General features: G+C 38.9%; 2 protein-coding genes across 2 annotated transcripts; both read left to right on the top strand.

Annotated features, from left to right (window-relative positions):
• Positions 1–15,432: 15,432 nt before the first annotated feature.
• On the top strand, positions 15,433–16,668 carry LOC142356134 (uncharacterized). Its single transcript, XM_075408098.1, has one exon. The coding sequence runs from the start codon at positions 15,433–15,435 to the stop codon at positions 16,666–16,668; it is 1,236 nt and encodes a 411-aa protein (XP_075264213.1).
• A 449-nt stretch (positions 16,669–17,117) lies between these two features.
• On the top strand, positions 17,118–18,146 carry LOC142356135 (uncharacterized). The gene has a single exon (XM_075408099.1). The coding sequence runs from the start codon at positions 17,118–17,120 to the stop codon at positions 18,144–18,146; it is 1,029 nt and encodes a 342-aa protein (XP_075264214.1).
• The last annotated feature ends 1,500 nt before the right edge of the window (positions 18,147–19,646 follow it).

Genomic DNA, 19,646 nt, shown 5'->3' with positions numbered 1-19,646 from the left:
ATGGGCAAATCGAAATTGTGCATAAGATTGCCCGAGGCCATGGTTAAAATTGGGGTGAAATCGTTCCAATTTCAACCACCGCTACGGTTACAGCTACTACTATTACTACTACTACTACTACTACTACTACTACTACTACTACTACTACTACTACTACTACTACTACTACTACTACTACTACTACTACTGCTACTACTACTACCACTACTGCTACTACTACTACTACTACTACTACTACTACTACTACTACTACTACTACTACTACTACTACTACTACTACTACTACTACTACTACTACTACTACTATACTACTACTACTACTACTACTAATACTACTACTAATACTACTACTACTACTACTACTACTACTACTACTACTACTACCTACTACTACTACTACTACTACTACTACTACTACTACTAACTACTACTACTACTACTACTACTACTACTACTACTACTACTACTACTACTACTACTACTACTACTACTACTACTACTACTACTACTACTACTACTACTACTACTACTACTACTACTACTACTACTACTACTACTACTACTACTACTACTACTACTACTACTACTACTACTACTACTACTACTACTACTACTACTACTACTACTACTACTACTACTACTACTACTACTACTACTACTACTACTACTACTACTACTACTACTACTACTACTACTACTACTACTACTACTACTACTACTACTACTACTACTACTACTACTACTACTACTACTACTACTACTACTACTACTACTACTACTACTACTACTACTACTACTGTTTCAACACTTTAATTCCAAATATGAAATAAAGGCACGGTTGGCAACAAATACAAACAAAACAAGAAGAGTTATTTGTTTGGTTATTCTGTGAAGTGCTATACGACGAAATTGTTGAAGGCATTCTTTGACCCGGTTGCTGCTTTCTCCTGCAATCTGGTGAACGATACTTTGTTCCGTACACAGTCTCCTTCGATTTGACTCATCCACGTTTTCCGTTGCCCCCCAGGAGCGCGTCTAGCATGGACGTATTGATCGGGCGGGTCCCAATCGAAGGCACTGTGGGCTAATCTTCCTGGTTCCATTCTCTGGATGTGTCCGTACCATTTTATCCGTTTGAGCAAGATCATCGTGGATAGTTGGGGCATTCGTGATCTTGACATAATTTCTTCGTTCGTTGCTTTCTCCAGATATGACACACGTAGAATTCTCCGAAGACAACCACAGTGGAAACTCTCAAGTTTTTCTCTCCATTAATTTCGAAAGAGTCCAAGTCTCTGAGCTGTACAGCACGGCTGATAAAACGAGTGCTTTGTACAAATTGCACTTGAGGTGCACGCTGAGCTGCTTGCTCTTCCAGAGATTTTGGAAGTTAGCAAACCGTTGTCTACCTTCTGCAAGTTTGCAATTGACTTCCTGCAGGTCTCCATGCTTGAGGCTGACATATGATCCGAGATACTTGAACGCTTCTATGTTTTCAAACTCGTTTCCGAGAACATCTTGTACTTTGCAGGAAAACACGCGTGTGGCAACTGCTTTAGGTTTGCCACAGTATCTCGATTGGTGAACTTTTCGGCCATTGACTGTTTTGAACTTTCTTTCACACTTGTCACAGGTAAGGCTCGCCTCTAGTTGCTCGAACTTTGACTTGTCGACGACATTCTTTGACAAACCGGCTTTGCAGAATCTTGTTTGGTGCACTTTGCGTCCGGTAACTGTACTGAATTGCCGCTGACAATTCTGACATCTTAAAGACTCTTGGTCAGCCACCACTGACCTACTCTCGTTTTCTAGCGACTCTGAATCTGCTACCGCAGATTGTTGTTGTGAAGCTACCAACGCTGGCTTAGCCACCGCTAAGCTTTTCAATCTTAGCTTCCGGCCATCTTGTGTTTCGAACCAGCCCGCTTTCTTTTTCGTTCCCAGCAGCACCTCCGTGCTGATGGTTAGTCGTGACTGGCTAGATGTCTCTGTCAGGAGTCCTAGTTTGCCTTTATGTGTTCCAGTGAGTATCTCCACGTTCTGTTGGATACTAGGCACTGCAACAACATTTGGGCTGTCGCATTTTTCTTTGTTTTGGCCACATTAATCTTCAGACCAGCGGCTTCCGCAAGGGCCTCGATTCGATGTAGGTTTTCTTGCACCTCACTGTCTGAGACCCCCACGAGAGCAACATCATCTGCAAAATCTAAGTCAGCCACCAATCTCCCAATGTCTAATCCTCCATGCACCGAGTTAGCCAAAATGTAGTTGATGACAAGGCCGAATAGGATTGGGGACCACACATCACCCTGCCTAACGCCCGTTCTGACATCAAATAAGCGTCCTTTCTCACCTTCGGCTTTGACTCGACATTTGAATCCATCATAGCTGTTTCTTATGATGTTTATCACTTTTTTGCGGAAGACCATAGTGTTTCATTATCTGGTACATCTGCTCACGATCGACAGAATCGAATGCCACTCGAAAGTCTATGAAACAAAAGCTAACATCCAATTGAAACGCCATTGATTTCTCTATTATTGACGCAGGGCAAAGAGTTGATCGGCGCATCCTCTGCTTTTTCTGAAGCCGCACTGCTCTTCCCTTAAGACGCGATCCACTGAATCTTTGCATCGATTGAGAATAACGGAAGCGAACACTTTGCCTGGTACTGACAATAGAGAGATCCCTCGGTGGTTCGAACACTCTGACCTCTTTCCTTTACTCTTGTATAATGGGACAATTTCTGCTACCTTCCAGTCATCGGGCAGAACTTCCGTCGACCAACACTTATCTATGATGTCCCAGAGCCACTCGACAATACCCTTGTGTGCTTTCAACATCTCACAGGAAATGTTATCGGGTCCACTTGCCTTGCCATTCTTCAACCTGCGGACAGTTTCAAGCACTTCTTCAAATCGAATTGGGCTCAGGTCAATCGACAAGCTTTCAGCTGCTTCTTCGGGATCCAATCTCGTACTGCAACTGGATGTTGAGGATTCAGGAGTTGACTAAAATGTTCCCTCCAGCGTTCAAGTCGTTCCTCTTTCGTCCGTAAGTTGACGCCAGTGCTTGAAACTAATTTGGTCAACTGGGGACTCCAGTTTCGGCAAATCTGCTGTGCTGCCCCCAAAACCTCCTTCAAGTTGCCTCTGTCCGCAAAACTCTGCACTTCTTGGCCTTTGCGTTCAAGCCATGCCCGTTTGTCTGCACGTAGAGCTTTTCTGACTTCCTTACAGCAGTTTGTGAACTCTAACAACGCCACCGCGCTGCTGTGTTTCTTCAACTGTAGATCAGCTCGTTTCCGGATAAGTTCCAGAGAATCTGGAGAAATCCAAGGTTTGTTCACTCGCTTGTCCGGAAGGAGGCATTTCACTGCTGCTTGGTTCAGGGCTTTTCGAAAATTGTCCCAAGACTGCTCTGTATTCTCGAAATCGCCGCTCTTATCAAGATGTAACTTGACCTCCTGCGTGAATAAGTCACGCGTTGTTTCATCTTGCAGCTTTGCAGAACTGATTCTGGGCGTGAAACATGGCTTTTTAGACAAAAGTTTCATAGATACTTCCGCAATGACCAGTTCATGATCGGTAATTGTGGTTTTCCCTCTTCTGGTCCTCACATTCGTCAGACAACCTCTGTATCTCTCTGCAAACAGAATGTGATCCAGCATCTTTTTTCGACAACTCGGATCGGGAGGGTTGTAAGTGTACCGATGCACTTGTCGATGCTGGAACCATGTACCACCTACGAGCAATTTGTGTGAAGTGCAAAATGAAAACAACTTTTCCGAGTTTTCATTTTCTTCACCCATTCCAAACGGGCCTCTGCAGCTCATGGTGTCATTAAACTGGTATCCAGGCTCTGCATTGAGGTCACGATGACACAAATACGCTCCCTATGTTTGAAGCTGTAAACTAGGTCTGAAAGTTGACTCCAAAACAAATCCTTCTCTTGGAGACTAGCTTCATTCGTAGGTGCGTAGCAGACAACAACAGCTAGATTGGCTCTCCTCCGAGCCGCGAACTTGACGTAGACTCATTGCTTTGGTGTTTGAAGGCTGAGATACGACTAGTTGCGCCACAAACTAGAAGACCAGTGCCTCGTTAGCTCGAACATGTGAGCGGAGAGCCGCAGCACAAGACCTACCCCCAGGGGACACCACGTGGAGGTGAGGTTGGATTTTGTCCCCCACTACTACTACTACTACTACTACTACTACTACTACTACTACTACTACTACTACTAACTAATACTACTACTACTACTACTACTACTACTACTATACTACTACTACTACTACTACTACTACTACTACTACTACTACTACTACTACTACTACTACTACTACTACTACTACTACTACTACTACTACTACTACTACTACTACTACTACTACTACTACTACTACTACTACTACTACTACTACTACTACTACTACTACTACTACTACTACTACTACTACTACTACTACTACTACTACTACTACTACTACTACTACTACTACTACTACTACTACTACTACTACTACTACTACTACTACTACTACTACTACTACTACTACTACTACTACTACTACTAGTACTACTACTACTACTACTACTACTACTACTACTACTACTACTACTACTACTACTACTACTACTACTACTACTACTACTACTACTACTACTACTACTACTACTACTACTACTACTACTACTACTACTACTACTACTACTACTACTACTACTACTACTACTACTACTACTACTACTACTACTACTACTACTACTACTACTACTACTACTACTACTACTACTACTACTACTACTACTACTACTACTACTACTACTACTACTACTACTACTACTACTACTACTACTACTACTACTACTACTACTACTACTACTACTACTACTACTACTACTACTACTACTACTACTACTACTACTACTACTACTACTACTACTACTACTACTACTACTACTACTACTACTACTACTACTACTACTACTACTACTACTACTACGATGATAGGACGATGACTTTATTACAACTGGCAATTTGAAACTGGCAATTTCGATTATCCGACGCTTCTCACAACCAATACGGATTACTTCTACGAAACCGAAAAAACCCACGCTTCATACAAGCAAAACCGATGAAACCAACAAATAGCGACGTTTCGTACGCCATTTTTGTCGGTATGTCTTAGCTCCTGTCTTTTCATAAATTGAACGAGCCAAAGTCTGGATCATAAACTTTTTCGGTCTTTCTGAGTCTTTTCATAAATCGAACGAGCCAAAGTCTGGATCATATCGCATTTTGGTCTGTACGGGTCTTTTCATAAGAGTTCTTGAACGAGCACATAAACGCACCAAAATTTTGAACGAGGCAAAGTCTGGATCATAGGCATTTTTGGTCTGCCTGGGTATTTTCATAAGCAAAAATAGTCTGGATGGGTATTTTCATAAGGACTTTTGAACGAGGACCTCAACCTGGGATGGAATATCTGCAAAATTATCAAAAAGATGAACAGTAATTAGCAATGACATTGTTAGAGAATTTAAGCCAATTATGTGTAAATGCAGGGAATTTTGTAATTTGCCAACACTAACGACTATTTACCTCTTATCATTAAAAACTTTGAATCTTTCGCTACTTTTCTAAGCGTAGATCTCACACGATTTCTTTGTTCAAAATCCTTCGATTTTACCCAATCTTTTGTTTATAAAAGTAAACTTCAAGTTTTTATGCAATTTTTGATTTCACACAAATTTGCTTTCCTAAACCTAGATTCTACACACTTATTGCCCATTAAAAATATAATTCTTAAACTTCTTGATTTGCAAATTTTACAAATACCAGCATCAAAACCTAGCTTTCGTCTTAAACAAGCAGCGAAAAAAACTATTTGCAATTTAGTTTCTTTTTATATCAGAGATCTCCAACACTAAGTTTTGTTGGATTTGAAAAACTCCTTGAACTGACGAAGGCGCTGTTTTTAATGACATTACGCGTTTGACATTACGCGTTTTGTCCAGAAATGCGTTTGAAATTTTTTTCTTAGGCTAACTAAAGCAGAAAAAAATCAAACTGAGGCTTCGTATTCACTGTGAATTTTGCAAGCCAGTTTGGTTAGAATTGATTAACTCCTTGACCCAAAAAGAACTTGTTTTTGATTTCGTTCATACGTTCATCCCAAAATTAATTACGTATGAGTGCTTAACTTTATTCCAAGACACGCTCCGACAGAAGTTTCTCCGATTGAGACTTTACTCTCACACTGCGGATCACCCTGTCGCCTTTATTTAGATTTATATTATTTTAAGACGCAAAGAAGTTTCTTTATTTTGAAATAGGGCGTTATAAATTCGTCTGAGATTACAAATGAGGACACAATTGATTTCTGGGCGATCTAAGCCAAATATCTGCCTGGTTGACAAAAATTTTACTGCCTCGTTCTCCAATAGCAGGTTTGGTGGATTTTGAATAACTCAATGACCGATGAAAAATTTTTATTTGAATAAATGTGACAGCAAAAGTGGCATAATTTTGTTTGAAAAGGTAATTTTCTGGGAAAAACGTAAGAGCTCCGATAATAATTCTTTTTTGATTCAAGCTCGCTTTACTCAGGGGTCCATCAATCCAGGTTAGGTCTGACTTCAAACGCTCCTTGCCCAAAAATTTTTTGAAACACTCTGAATGACATATTTTTTTTTCTGCACAAGCTAAAAACCGTTGTTCTTTCTTAATGAAATTTAAGTTACAACGAGGATCAAAATTACAAGGTTTTCTTGAAGTTGAATAGATGAGTGAAGAAAATGAAAGAAAAACTCCATAGATTTCCGTAAAATGTAATTCTTTTCTCGAAAAACAATGAAATTTTTTTTGATTCAGGCTTACACCAGGGATTGCTGCTATCAAGTTTGGTTGGATTTTGATATCTGATTGACCCGCAGAAAATTCCAAATTAGGATATGAAAAAGTAATTATAAAGAAAAAATTTTTTTCTGTGCAAGTCACGCCAAATGTTTTTTCTCACTGCGAATTTATGTACTACAATTACTATTTAAATTTAAAACAACATCTATTTTTTTTTGTCTCAAGTTTCGCAAAATTTTGTATGGCAACCTGAGCTTCTCCCTGGACAAACTACGGCATAACATTCGTTCGTAGCGATTCTATTTACTTTGTTAACCTCTCATGCTGGTTGGATCTGAACAGTCCCTTGACTCAATAAAAAAAACAAATTTGCAAAATTCCATATGAAAACCTAACTGTTTTCCATCATTTGAACTTGAAGACAATCCTATCTAAAGAAATTTGACATTAAGAAAAAGTCCAAAATTATGTATGAAAACAAAATTTTTTTCTGGGTAAGCTTAAACAATTGTTGGTTCTTTTTGAAACTTCATGTACAATAGGGATCTCCACTCCCGGGATGGGTTGAATGTGAATAACCCCTTGGCCAAAAAGTGAATAGTTTTGTGAAATAAGTTAAACGAAAAACTCGCAACATGCCTTTCGAAAATGTAGGTTTCTTCATTGACAAGCTACAGAAAAAAACTCTTCTTGATTCAGATCCTAATTACCTCGTGGTCCTCCCATGCTGGTCGGATTTGAGTAAATCCTTAGCCCAATTACCAATATTAATTTTAATTTTCATAATTCGAAAAAATTTGCAACAGTCTATATCAAAACCTAACATTCCTCCTAAGACACAAAATTTTCTGATTGAGACTCTAGTCACGATAGGGATCTCCCATACCGGATATGAAAATATCCTTGTCTCGATGAAAATCCTCTCTTCCAAAACAGGACGTTATCAAAATAGAAAAGAACTTTTTTTCAAGTTCCGGCTCTCTTTGAAAAAATATTGACCCTACCAGGTGTAGATTGACTTGAATAACTCCTTGCCCGAAAAAACATCTCTTATACTGCCCTTTATAAAATTGTCAAAAGTTCGTGTGATGACACAATTTTTTTTCTTGGCAAGCAACACCAATTTCTCTTTCTTTTCGAACATTTACTTACAGCGGAACTCGCCATTGCCAAGTTTGCTTGAATTTGAACCAGTCATCGACAGATGTAAAGAAGCTTGATTGGGATTAGTTTTTAACTTCTTTGCTAGGTGTTGCGGATGCAACTTCAAGATGGCTAAATATGGAAGTTAAGATGATTTGCCGCAAAAAACTTGACTTTATGTCCCACATTGCTAACTGTCAGTTACCAAAAAAACATGGAAACAAAACATCTGATATTGACTTTTTCAATGCTAGAAATATGTTTTCACTACATAATAATGGTAACTAACCGACATTCAACCCTCTGATGTTACAATTACAGACGCTAACGATTACTTGGTTGTGACAAGAGCAGACAACGATCTCCTGCATGGATTTTTTACTGGAATCAGATGTCACCAAGAACAATTTTTTTGGAAGTTGGATTTCAGACGTCACCCCTACAAGAGGTTCTAGTTTTTTTACTGGTTTCAGACGTCACCAGCAGAAGTCCGCCCGAGGTCTCAGACGCCACCACTGATGTCGTGTTCCCCGGTTAGATCGAGCCAAAAATCTCTAATTTTTTCGACAAAAAGCCACCAAAAAATTGTAATTTGTCCCCCAAAAACCTGTTTTCTGCTACAATAACACCTCGATTGATAAACTTTGACTAGTTTTATTTTTCTAATAGCAAGTAAAAGCAATTTAACTACTTTGAAAGAAAAATTTGGTGAAGAAAAGGCCAAAAGTCAGAAAAACGGTCGCAAAATCAGAAAAATCAAAAAATCCATTTTGATTTTCTGATTGCATATTCTAAAGAAATACCAAAAAAGCCTTCGAACTATTTTTTTGAGCTAGTTTTCAAATAGCGAGAAGGCCATTCTGGTCGATATGTCATACTGGAGTCTTAGAAACAAGAAATGTTAGAACTTTTTTTCTGAAATCAGAAAAACCAAAAAACCCATTTTGATTTTCTGGCCCCATATCTGATTGATTCATAAAAAACTCTTAAACTATCTCTTTGAGTTAGTTTTGCAGTAGCCAGAAAGCTATTTTGGTCGATGTAGTATACTGAGTCATCAAAAACGAGAATTGTCAGAAAATGTTTTCTGAAATCAGCAAAAATCAAAAAACCCATTTTGATTTTCTGAACCCATATCTCATTGATTCACAAAAAAACTCTTAAACTATCTCTGTGAGTTAGTTTTGCAGTAGCCAGAAAGCTATTTTGGTCGATATAGTATACTGAGTCATCAAAAACAGAATTGTCAGAAAATTTTTTCTGAAATCAGAAGAATCAAAAAACCCATTTTGATTTTCTGAACCCATATCTCATTGATTCACAAAAAAACTCTTAAACTATCTCTGTGAGTTAGTTTTGCAGTAGCCAGAAAGCTATTTTGGTCGATATAGTATACTGAGTCATCAAAAACGAGAATTGTCAGAAAATTTTTTCTGAAATCAGAAAAATAAAAAAACCCATTTTGATTTTCTGACCCCATTTCTTATTGATTCACAAAATAAACCTTTAAACTATCTTTGTGAGTTAGTTTTGCAGTAGCCAGAAAGCTATTTTGGTCGATATAGTATTCTGAGTCATCAAAAACGAGAATTGTCAGAAAATTTTTTCTGAAATCAGAAAAATCAAAAAACCCATTTTGATTTTCTGACCCCATATCTCATTGATTCACAAAATAAACTCTTAAACTAATTTGTTAGTTAGTTTTGCAGTAGTCAGAAAGCTATTTTGATCGATATAGCATACTGAGTCATCAAAAACCTGAATTGTCAGAAAATTTTTTCTGATATCAGAAAAATCAAAAAACCCATTTTGATTTTCTGACCCCACATCTAATTGATTCACAAATTAAACCTTTAAACTATCTTTGTGAGTTAGTTTTGCAGTAGCCAGAAAGCTGTTTTGGTCGATTTAGTATACTGAGTCATCAAACACGAATAATGTCAGAAAATTTTTTCTGAAATCAAAAAAAAAATCAAAAAAACCCATTTCAATTTTCTGACCCCCATACCCCATTAATTCACAAAATACGCTCTTAAAATATATTTTTGAGTTAATTTTGCAGTAGCCAGAAAGTTGTTTTAGTTGATATAGTACACTGGGATCTCAAAAACAAGAAAGATCAGGAGTTTTTTTAAAGTTTTTGTGAAGCCAGAAAAAAAAACTCCTTTTGATTTCCTGATTTTATATCCTGTCTATTTGCAGTTTGAACTCTTATGCTAGCCCTGTGAGTTAATTTTACACTGGAGAGAAAGCTATTTAGGTCAATACATCGAATTGTGATCTCAATAACACGAATTGCCAAGAAAACTTTTTTTAAATCAGAAAAAAATTCAGAAAAATATTTTATTTTTCTGACTACACATCGCCTTGAAAGCAAACCAAGTTGTCAAACTAGCCCTCTGACTTATCGTGCAATTGCCGGAAGTTGATATTTAGTAGATATATGAGTCAGCCTCAGAAAAAAAAGAGAAGTTAAAAAGGCCTTTCGAAAAAGAAAAGAAAAACGGTTTCGATTTTTTTGGACTGCACAAAAAAAAACCTAAATTGTAAATCAAACAGACTAACCCATTTTTTGAGTAAGATTTTGAAATTGTCTCAAAATTTTTCTTTTCGAATATATTATATTCGGAGTCTGGAATCAATAAGAGTTACAGAAAAAAGTTCGAAACAGGTTTCTTTAAAAATAGAAAACTCTTATTACAAAATCCCAAGAACACCTCCGATAAAGAAAGCAAAACACATAAAAAAACTTCCCAGCTAGAACAAAGTTTTGATTTTTCGAACAATTTGCAAAACGATATATATAAAATATAGCCTTCAGCAAAAAAAAAACCAAAAAGTTTTCCCTTGTTAACTTTAAGAACCGTTTAATTTTTTCCTTGTCCGCGGTCACAAACGTCACCGAGAAGAAGTCCCTATTCCCCTGCTGGTCTCAGTAGTCACCAATCAGAAGAACAAATTTTGCACGGTTCCAGTAGTTACCGAGAAGAAATCGATAATTTTTACTGGTTTCAGAAATCACCATTGTAAAATGAGAAGCCTTTTCTTTTGGTATCAGTAGTCACCCCATTAAGAAGATTTCAATTATTTCAAGAAGAGCAAAATATCTCTCAAGCACCTCAAGCAGTTCTACACAGTAAAGTCCTTAGTGGGTTTTCCTAAATCAACACAGAGACAACTCAACAACCAACGTTTTTTCTTGTAACCCTCGTTGCCTAGTCGCTCCGCAAAAAAAAAGATATATGATATAATTTTTTTCAGCAACCTCCTTTTGGGCTTCTCGTAAAAGTAAAACAGTAGAACTAATTGGTTTTTGCTTACATTCAGGGAGAAAGCACAAACTAAAGTTTACAGTCATTTTCCGAAGAAAAAAACTATTTGAAAACAAAAAAGAAGATCTATTCGTAGCAGTTATTTGGTCCTGTTAAAAAAAAAGACGATAAACGTTGGAACGATTTTTTTTATTTTTTTAGCAAATACAATCTACTATAATTAGCACCACCACAACCTTAGGATTCTTGTTTTTGAAAAAAAATTGCGTCGCTGAACTTTTATGGGAAATTTTTGGCTGATTAGCCAAATTAGATTTTGACATCAAAAGTTCGTCGCTCCGGTTTTTCGCCGTTTTCATTTTAACCTAAAAGACAACCATAACAACAACAACAACAGAGATCAAAGATGTCGCAAAGGAACAACGACGAGTGTCAGGTTGCAGTAAACATGTTTAAATCAACGGAAAGTTCTTTGAAAAATCAGCTTGATTTGTTACAGAAGGCGATAGACGATAGAAAGAGCTTCCGATCATTAAATCTACTGATAAGCAGAGCCAAAACGCTGCAAATAGAATTCGACAAGAAGACAGAAGCAGTGTTGAGGGCGAAGCCTCACCAGAGTACAGCAACTTCGATTCTCGACAGACAGAAAGCCTTAAGATCCAGACTGCAGCAATACGAACTGGAAGTTGACAAATTGGACGATGATGGTCTATTAAGCCAGCCCTCAACAAGATTTCGCGATGACGTCACAATTTTCTCTCGCCCAAGCAGCCGACGACTGGATTCAGAACGATCAACATCAACACGCAATGTTATCACTGAAAAAATATTTGTCGAGCAAGCAGCCAGTTCACAACCGAACGACACAACAGTCTTCATTAATCCACCGCCCACACCTCCAAGACCAGTCAAGCCATCACTACTCCTGAACAACCAGCAAATCCAGGATCCTCTTATTAGCCATTTGATAAATCAACAACAAATTTTCCATCAACAGAACAGAAACCAGTTTGTTGACTCCAACTCAACACATCATGCTAGTCATTATCATCCAACGGCATCAAACACCCTAGAACAACCCAATGCTAATCATCAGCAAGAAACTTTAATTTTGCCGCCTCTCAACATGTCAAACTTGGATCATCAGTTGAACCAAGAACCCAATTTCCTAACGGCAAAGTATTTAGAATTCAGCGATCCTAAATCCAAACAAAAGCAGTTTTTTAACCGTTTCAGTTTATCTTTGACCCCTGAAAGTCAGAGAGGCTTCCGAAACGTCAACCTTGTCCAACCTTTCAAGATGAAGGTGGAAACTCATTCCTTGGCAAAGCAATTATTGACAAGCCTCTTAATCATGGACCTGAATACGTGACAATAGATCAAAACCCTCACTCATCTAAACAAAACTACGTTCAGCCTATGCATTATTGTTTCACAAACAATCTACAACCAACAACAGCTGCAAACGTAGTTTCGGATGTCCAGAGCTATTGTTTTTCAAAAAAACAAGATGTTCAACTCAAACCTCAAAAGCCTGAAAACAGTTTTGTGCAACGTGTCAGTTCTTTCAACATCGGTCCCAATGATCCTGTAAAAAACACAACCTTGAAAAACAGCTTCCCAATTCAGGGTTTAGTAGTTCAAAGGCCTCCTGTTTACCCATCTACTACCCCAGCGCAAGCAAACACCCAGTCAGTGCAGAGCGATCTACAACTTCTTACAACGCATTCCACAACCTCTCAAGAAGCGAACAAACCAGTCAATAGCTTCAATCCGGCTACTCAAACCAGTATGGTGGATATTGGTCAGAACAACACAAACGCTTATTTATCTTATCCTTTACCCATCAAAAAATGGCAGCTGAACCCGCTGTAAATCAAAGTAATATGTAATGTAATTCAAACGACGAAATTTCGCACTTGCGACCTCCCCCTCTACCTAATCTTTATCCAACTAACATCTTGCCAACTTCAAGCGTAAGGCAGCATCAGGCTCCAGTGTTTGCTACAGCTGGACAATTTGTCCCCTCAATGACCAATAGTGAACTTCAGCCAACATCCGTCGACCTAAAATGCGCGATCAAATTGCCGCCATTAAAATTGCAAAATTTTAATGGTAAACCCATGCACTGTCACGAGTGGATAAATAATTTTTTCTCAATGGTTCACAATAACATTTCAATTACTGAAACACACAGAATAACCTACCTACAGAATTCAGTTTCGGGTAAGGCAAAGGATCTGATACATGCTTACTCTTGTGATCCATCCTATTATAATACAGCCCTCAACGAGATAATGAGCCGCTTTGGCGACCCTTCAGTTGTTGTCAACGCTTTTATCAACCAATTAAAGAGCTGGAAATTTAATAGTTCTTACAATAAGCAATCCTTCATAGCATTCTCATCATTTCTAAAGAGACTTGTCCAGGCTTATCAGAACCTAGGTTTTCAAGCCGACCTTCAATCGTCTATAATACTGAGGAAAGCGAAGGAAAAATTCCCCACAACTTGCTTCTTAAATGGACTGAATACACCCTGACAGAGAACGTTACAACAACTACCCTTGTTGAGTTTCAAAAATGGCTTGATGTTCAAGCAAGGGTTTATGACAAAGTAAACCAGGAAAATAGAACCAGTACCTTCTCTCACAACAAAAACGGTAATTATCCTGCTGTGACAGCACAACAATCGGTTCAAGAACAGTTTAAGCAAGCAACTGCAAGACAGTCTCAAAGGAACGATTTAGATCAACGAAAGTTTAATAACAACGGCTCGAAAAATGAGCAACAGTTTGCAAACAAGCACACAAATTGTGTTCAATGTCACAAACCGCATTTTGCTGCAACTTGTTCAGAGTACCATAGATTGTCCCCTGAAGGTCGATTTCAAACTATCCAGAAAAATAGCTTGTGTACAAACTGTTTAAGTAATCAACATCGCAGAGACACTTGTCCCTCCTCGAAGCGTTGTCAAGTGTGTAATGGTTTTCACCATACAACACTACATAATCCAGCTAAACAATTCAGCAGAACACATGCCACTTTTACTACCAGCAAAGTCCAACAGCAAACTAAAACCTCAGGTCAACAAAACTGGTCATCGAAAGACGACAACAACTCACAAACGCAAGAAAGTATTGAAGCAACTCAGAAAAAAATAACACAACTCAAACCCATAAGCAATCTCAGGTACGGAAAAAATTTTGGAAATAATAATAATCAACAGTCATCGAAACGTGCGAATTTGAATGGACCTTCTACCAGTCAAAATTTCAATTTCAACCAAATATCCAGTACACCGAAATATTGGTTTGAGCAGTTACAGCTGCTGCCAGTATCCTTTATCAAAGAAGATAAAGTATTCGACACGTATGCTCTCATTGACCCCGGCAGTCAGTTTACGTTTTTATTAGATGCTGTTCCTGACTACCTGGAACTCACACGCGATTATCAATCTTCAACTACTGTTCAATATCTAAGCGTTGATTACGAAATGCCCTTATGAAAAATAAAGCAAACAATAACAGTTTGCCCTTTCAATCAGTTTGATGAAAAGTTCCAAATATCCAGCGCCTACAGCACCCCTACCGTAAACGTTAATGCAGCCAATGTCACTGAGCTAAACTATGTTTGCGATGCATTCAATGAACTTCGACACATATATTTCCCAGACATTGCCGAAGGTAAGATTGGAGCACTCCTTGGTGTCAATGCTTTTGCCTTTACGCATCCTACTGAAGTAATTCAAGGCACCGAAATCCGCCCCTTCGTAGTAAAGACAAAGCTTGGATGGACACTTGCAGGAAAACACCTGAACACACTAGGAAACCGCTTTTCAAAATCTTCTAATAAATCGAAAGTTTTTGTATACCATGTCTGTCGGAAAAGTCCAGAACAACCCTTGGACAATTTGATACAAGAATTTTGGTCAATAGAGAACGATGGTACCAGAAAAGAAGAAAATACTATCACTGAAGATGAAAAGTCTGCCATTCGAATACTTGAGAGTACTATCAACCACACAGGGGAATGGTATGAAATAGGTCTTCCATGGAAAGTACCTGCCAATCTTCAAAATAACTATTTTTCTGCCCTCAATCAGCTAAACAGTTTGAACAAACGACTTAATAATGATCCAAAACTAAGTGATATGTACCAACAGACTCTTGTCGCAGATCTCGAGAAAAATTACGTCAAGCCAGTGGAAATGACACACCCACCCCCTGAGAAAATATGGTACTTGACGCATCACCCTGTTCAAAGCGCAAACAAACCAAACAAAGTGCGTCGTGTCGCCAATGCAGCGTCAAAATTCAAAGGCGAGTCACTAAATTCCGATCTTCTAACAGGACCAGACCTCTTGAACAGTCTAATAGGAATTTTGGTCATATTTTGTGAAAAACCTATTGCTATTTTGGCAGACATTGAAGGAATGTTCATGCAAATCGGCATCCGAAATGAAGATCAATCTGCACTACGTTTCCTATGGTCTATTGACAATGATGTGCGACAGTTTCAATTCACCAGATTGATTTTCGGTGCAACTTGCTCACCATCTGGTGCAACTTTTGTCTTAAACAGATGCGCAGAGGACAACGTCGAGACATATCCAAAAGCACAGAGCGCTATAAAGTCTTATTTTTATATGGATGACTACATCCAGTCCTTCGACTCTTCTGAAAATGCCAACGCGACTGCATTTGAAGTAAAGAACTGCTTGAGAGCCGGTGGTTTCCGCCTCACAAAATTCCTGTCAAACCATCAACAGGCTCTTCAGTGTATTACTCCAGAAGACCTCGAGGAGCCCAAGAGTGAAACAAGAGTCCTCGGACAAAAATGGAACCTTGAAAAAGATACATTTTTCATGAAATCCCTAGGAAAATTCCCTAAAGAAGCTGAAAAATACACTCAACGGAAACTTTTCAGTCTGGTGTCATCGATTTTTGACCCAATTGGGTTTCTTGGCCCAATGACAATAAAGTTCAAAATTCTTCTTCAGCATTTTTGGAAGTTAGGTAGAAAATGGGACGAGCCACTCCCAATTGAACTTCTACATCCCTTACAAAAGCTCCTTAACAGTTTTCATTCTATGCCTCAACTTGAAATTCCACGACAGATGACAACACAGAATCTACTGGAGACAGAGAACCAGTCGCATGTTTTTGTTGATGCATCGATTGTTGTAACGTGTGCTGGTGTCTACCTCAGGAGCTTGAATAAGACCAGCAACAAAGTACAAACTGCATTCGTGATCGGGAAACGCAAAGTAGCGCCCGTAAAACAGTTGAGCGTTCCAAAGTTGGAATTAGAGGCATCTGTCACAGGTGTTCGACTCCTGAATTTTGTTAGACATGAACTCTCTGTTGAAGTCAGCTATGTTTTTTAATGGATGGACAGTCAAGTTGTACTTGACTGGATTGGTTCTTCCAAGAAGCAACCAATTTTTGTTGCTAATCGCATTGCAGAAATAAAATTAAAAAGCAAACCTGACAATTGGAATCATATTGCGACAAACTTAAACCAGCTGATCATGGTACTCGTGGTTTAGAACCCAAGGAAATTGAAGCAAAATGGTTTAAGCTACCAGATTTTCTCTCCACATATGATGTCTTTTGTAGACGTACAAAGCAACTGCCGATTTGTGCTGCAACAACACGATCTGCCTTAAGAACCAAGAAACCAGTACTCGACCCTAAACGTTTTTCAACATGGACAAAGATTTTGCTAACGATAGCTACTGTTTTCAATCTGATCTACAGAGCGAAAAAACAGCGTGACAATCACCATCAATACACTGTTGAAGACATTGAATTATCAAAATCTTACATGATACAAATGTCGCAAGTCAATAGCTTCCCAACCGTCATCGAGTTGCTAAAAAGTAGCCGCAAACTGGACCCGAAATTCAAACACAGGTCGTTAAACCCAATGCTTGATAAGAACGGTATATTACGCGTCTGTGGAAGGCTAATTTTTGCTCTCAGTGAACTTGAGTTGGCCAAGTGGCCAAAACTACTTCATGCAAAAGATCACATTTGTCGTTTATACCTCGAACTTGCCCATCGCATCTCTGTGCATCAGGGAACAGAAGCCACTAAGGCTTTTGTACAGCAAAGGTACTACGTAATTGGTCTCCGCAGAACACTGCAGAGCATTAGATACAAATGCTTCCTTTGTCGACGTTTCGAACCGCAAAGCATTGAGACTTTTATGGCACCGCTACCTGACTGCCGCATCCCGACTGAAAACAAACAATTTACATTTGCCAACTGCGGATTAGACTTTTTCGGCCCATTTTACATTGAGGAAGGAAAAGATAAGCTTCAAAAACACTACGGCCTCATCTTTACTTGTCTGGTAACGCAAGCTGTCCACTTGGAAACCTGTCCAGTTTTGAATACAGACACTTTTCTGAACGCCTACCGCCGCTTCACTTCGCGAAGATGTCAGCCAGCTGATTTGTACAGTGACAACGGTAAGACTTTTGTTGGTGCCAAAGAAGAACTCAAACGGTGTCTGAATGATCTCGACAAGGATAAAATTCACAAAGCACTTGCAGCACAGAACACCAAGTGGCAGTTCAACCCACCTTATGGCCCTCATTTTGGCGGCGCATGGGAGCGGCTGATCCAGAGTGTCAAGCGGACGCTCCTGATCATTCTAGGGTCAAGAAAGTTTACTTTTGACGTTCTCCACACAATCATGGTTGAAGCAGAAGCTATGATGAACTCCAGACCACTTACAAACGTGTCGGACGCCATGGAAAACGAAGAACCATTGACGCCAAACCATTTTCTACTTCAGCGTCCTTACAACTCTCTTCCCCCTGGTATCTTCCCGTCAACCAAGCCAGCTAACATGTAGTCTTGGAAGAATGTTCAACAGTTCCTCAACCACATCTGGAGGAGACTGGTCCGGGAATACCTACCGACCTTGATAAAGCGACCAAAATGGACCGAAAACGCCGGGAATTCACTCAAAGTCAACGATGCGGTATGGATCCTGAAAGACTTCACCCCACGTGGTATTTGGCCTCTTGGAAGAGTAGAAGAAGTGTTCCCTGGACGAGATGGTAACAACAGAGTAGTTAAAGTGAAAACGGCTTACGGCACCTTCGTCCGCCCCGTGTCCGGTCACGTCCGTGTTTTCGCTGATTAGCTTTTTTGTTGATATTTTTGCGCTCCGGTTTTATGCAAAGGGGGTTGCATATAGTTTTATTCAATTTAATTTGGGTTTATGGATTCTAACTGGAATTGGAAACATATTTATTTGGTGGATTTATTCGTGTTTTACCCTCTTATTCCTGTTGCCCCCGTGGAGCATGTTGCGGATACAACTTCAAGATGGCTAAATATGGAAGTTAAGATGATTTGCCGCAAAAAACTTGACTTTATGTCCCACATTGCTAACTGTCAGTTACCAAAAAACATGGAAACAAAACATCTGAATTTGACTTTTTCAATGCTAGAAATATGTTTTCACTACACTAGGAAGAATCGCAAATCTATGATCGAAAGCGTAACTTTTTTAGTCGAGCTGCTACAAAATTCTTTCTTTTGTAACAGTGTTCCTCTTTTTTAAAAGCAACCAGGTTTACGTATGAAGATCCAATGTCTTTTTTGAACAAAGTAAACTATTTTTTTCTTATTGTGACTTTATTTTCATTGAAGACCTCTTATGCAAGGTTTTCATTGGGTTTGATGAACTCCTTCACCCAATTAATAAACATCAGATGAAAATATATATCAGCTTTTTAATGTTTTGTCGATTATTGGGCTCGTTTGTTTATCATAATCTGTGTAGTATGGTACGTTAAAAAGTGAGCGGCATTTAAAAAGCACTGTGATTTGACCTTATTTGACCTTCAATTTTCGATGGTTTTCTGTTTACTAATTTATATACTTATTCGAACTGATTTCGCAGGCCCGTTAATATTTTCTATAAACTGTAAGTGAAACAGAAATGATTCAATTTCTTTATAGGCCGATTTTCAGCCAGTACTAAACGAGGCTAGAGTTTGCCGTACCCAGAGAAGTGTACATTTCTTGGAAGAACTCGAAGACCGAGAAGAAGATTGGCCATTATCATTTCCGGGCATTCCAATAGTTGAGGTCGACTGGCAAAATTTCATAACAGTAGGAGGGTGTGAGCTACAGGAAAGAGTGCACGCAACTTACGGTGACAGCGGAGGCCCGCTTTTGTTTCATGACACCAAACGGAAGCAGTTTGTTCTCCTCGGTGTCGTCTCGCAAGGGCCGCCATGGTACTCATACTTTGTTCCCAAAATATTATAGTCGTTAGCCGACCGTTATCTTCCCGTGTTGAGATGTCAACGCTAAAAATTGCTTTTCCGTTTGTGCCTCC

This window comes from Convolutriloba macropyga, unplaced genomic scaffold (genome assembly GCF_964194025.1).
Source record: "Convolutriloba macropyga unplaced genomic scaffold, txConMacr16.3 SCAFFOLD_4839, whole genome shotgun sequence".
Taxonomy (NCBI): domain Eukaryota; kingdom Metazoa; phylum Xenacoelomorpha; order Acoela; family Convolutidae; genus Convolutriloba; species Convolutriloba macropyga.
Note: the sequence above shows the minus strand (reverse complement) of the source record. Positions and strands in the feature narration are given on the sequence as shown.

Coding starts and splice junctions, on each gene's coding strand:
- LOC142356134 (XM_075408098.1), top strand. CDS start 15,433: ATGTACCAACAGACTCTTGTCGCAGATCTCGAGAAAAATTACGTCAAG.
- LOC142356135 (XM_075408099.1), top strand. CDS start 17,118: ATGTCGCAAGTCAATAGCTTCCCAACCGTCATCGAGTTGCTAAAAAGT.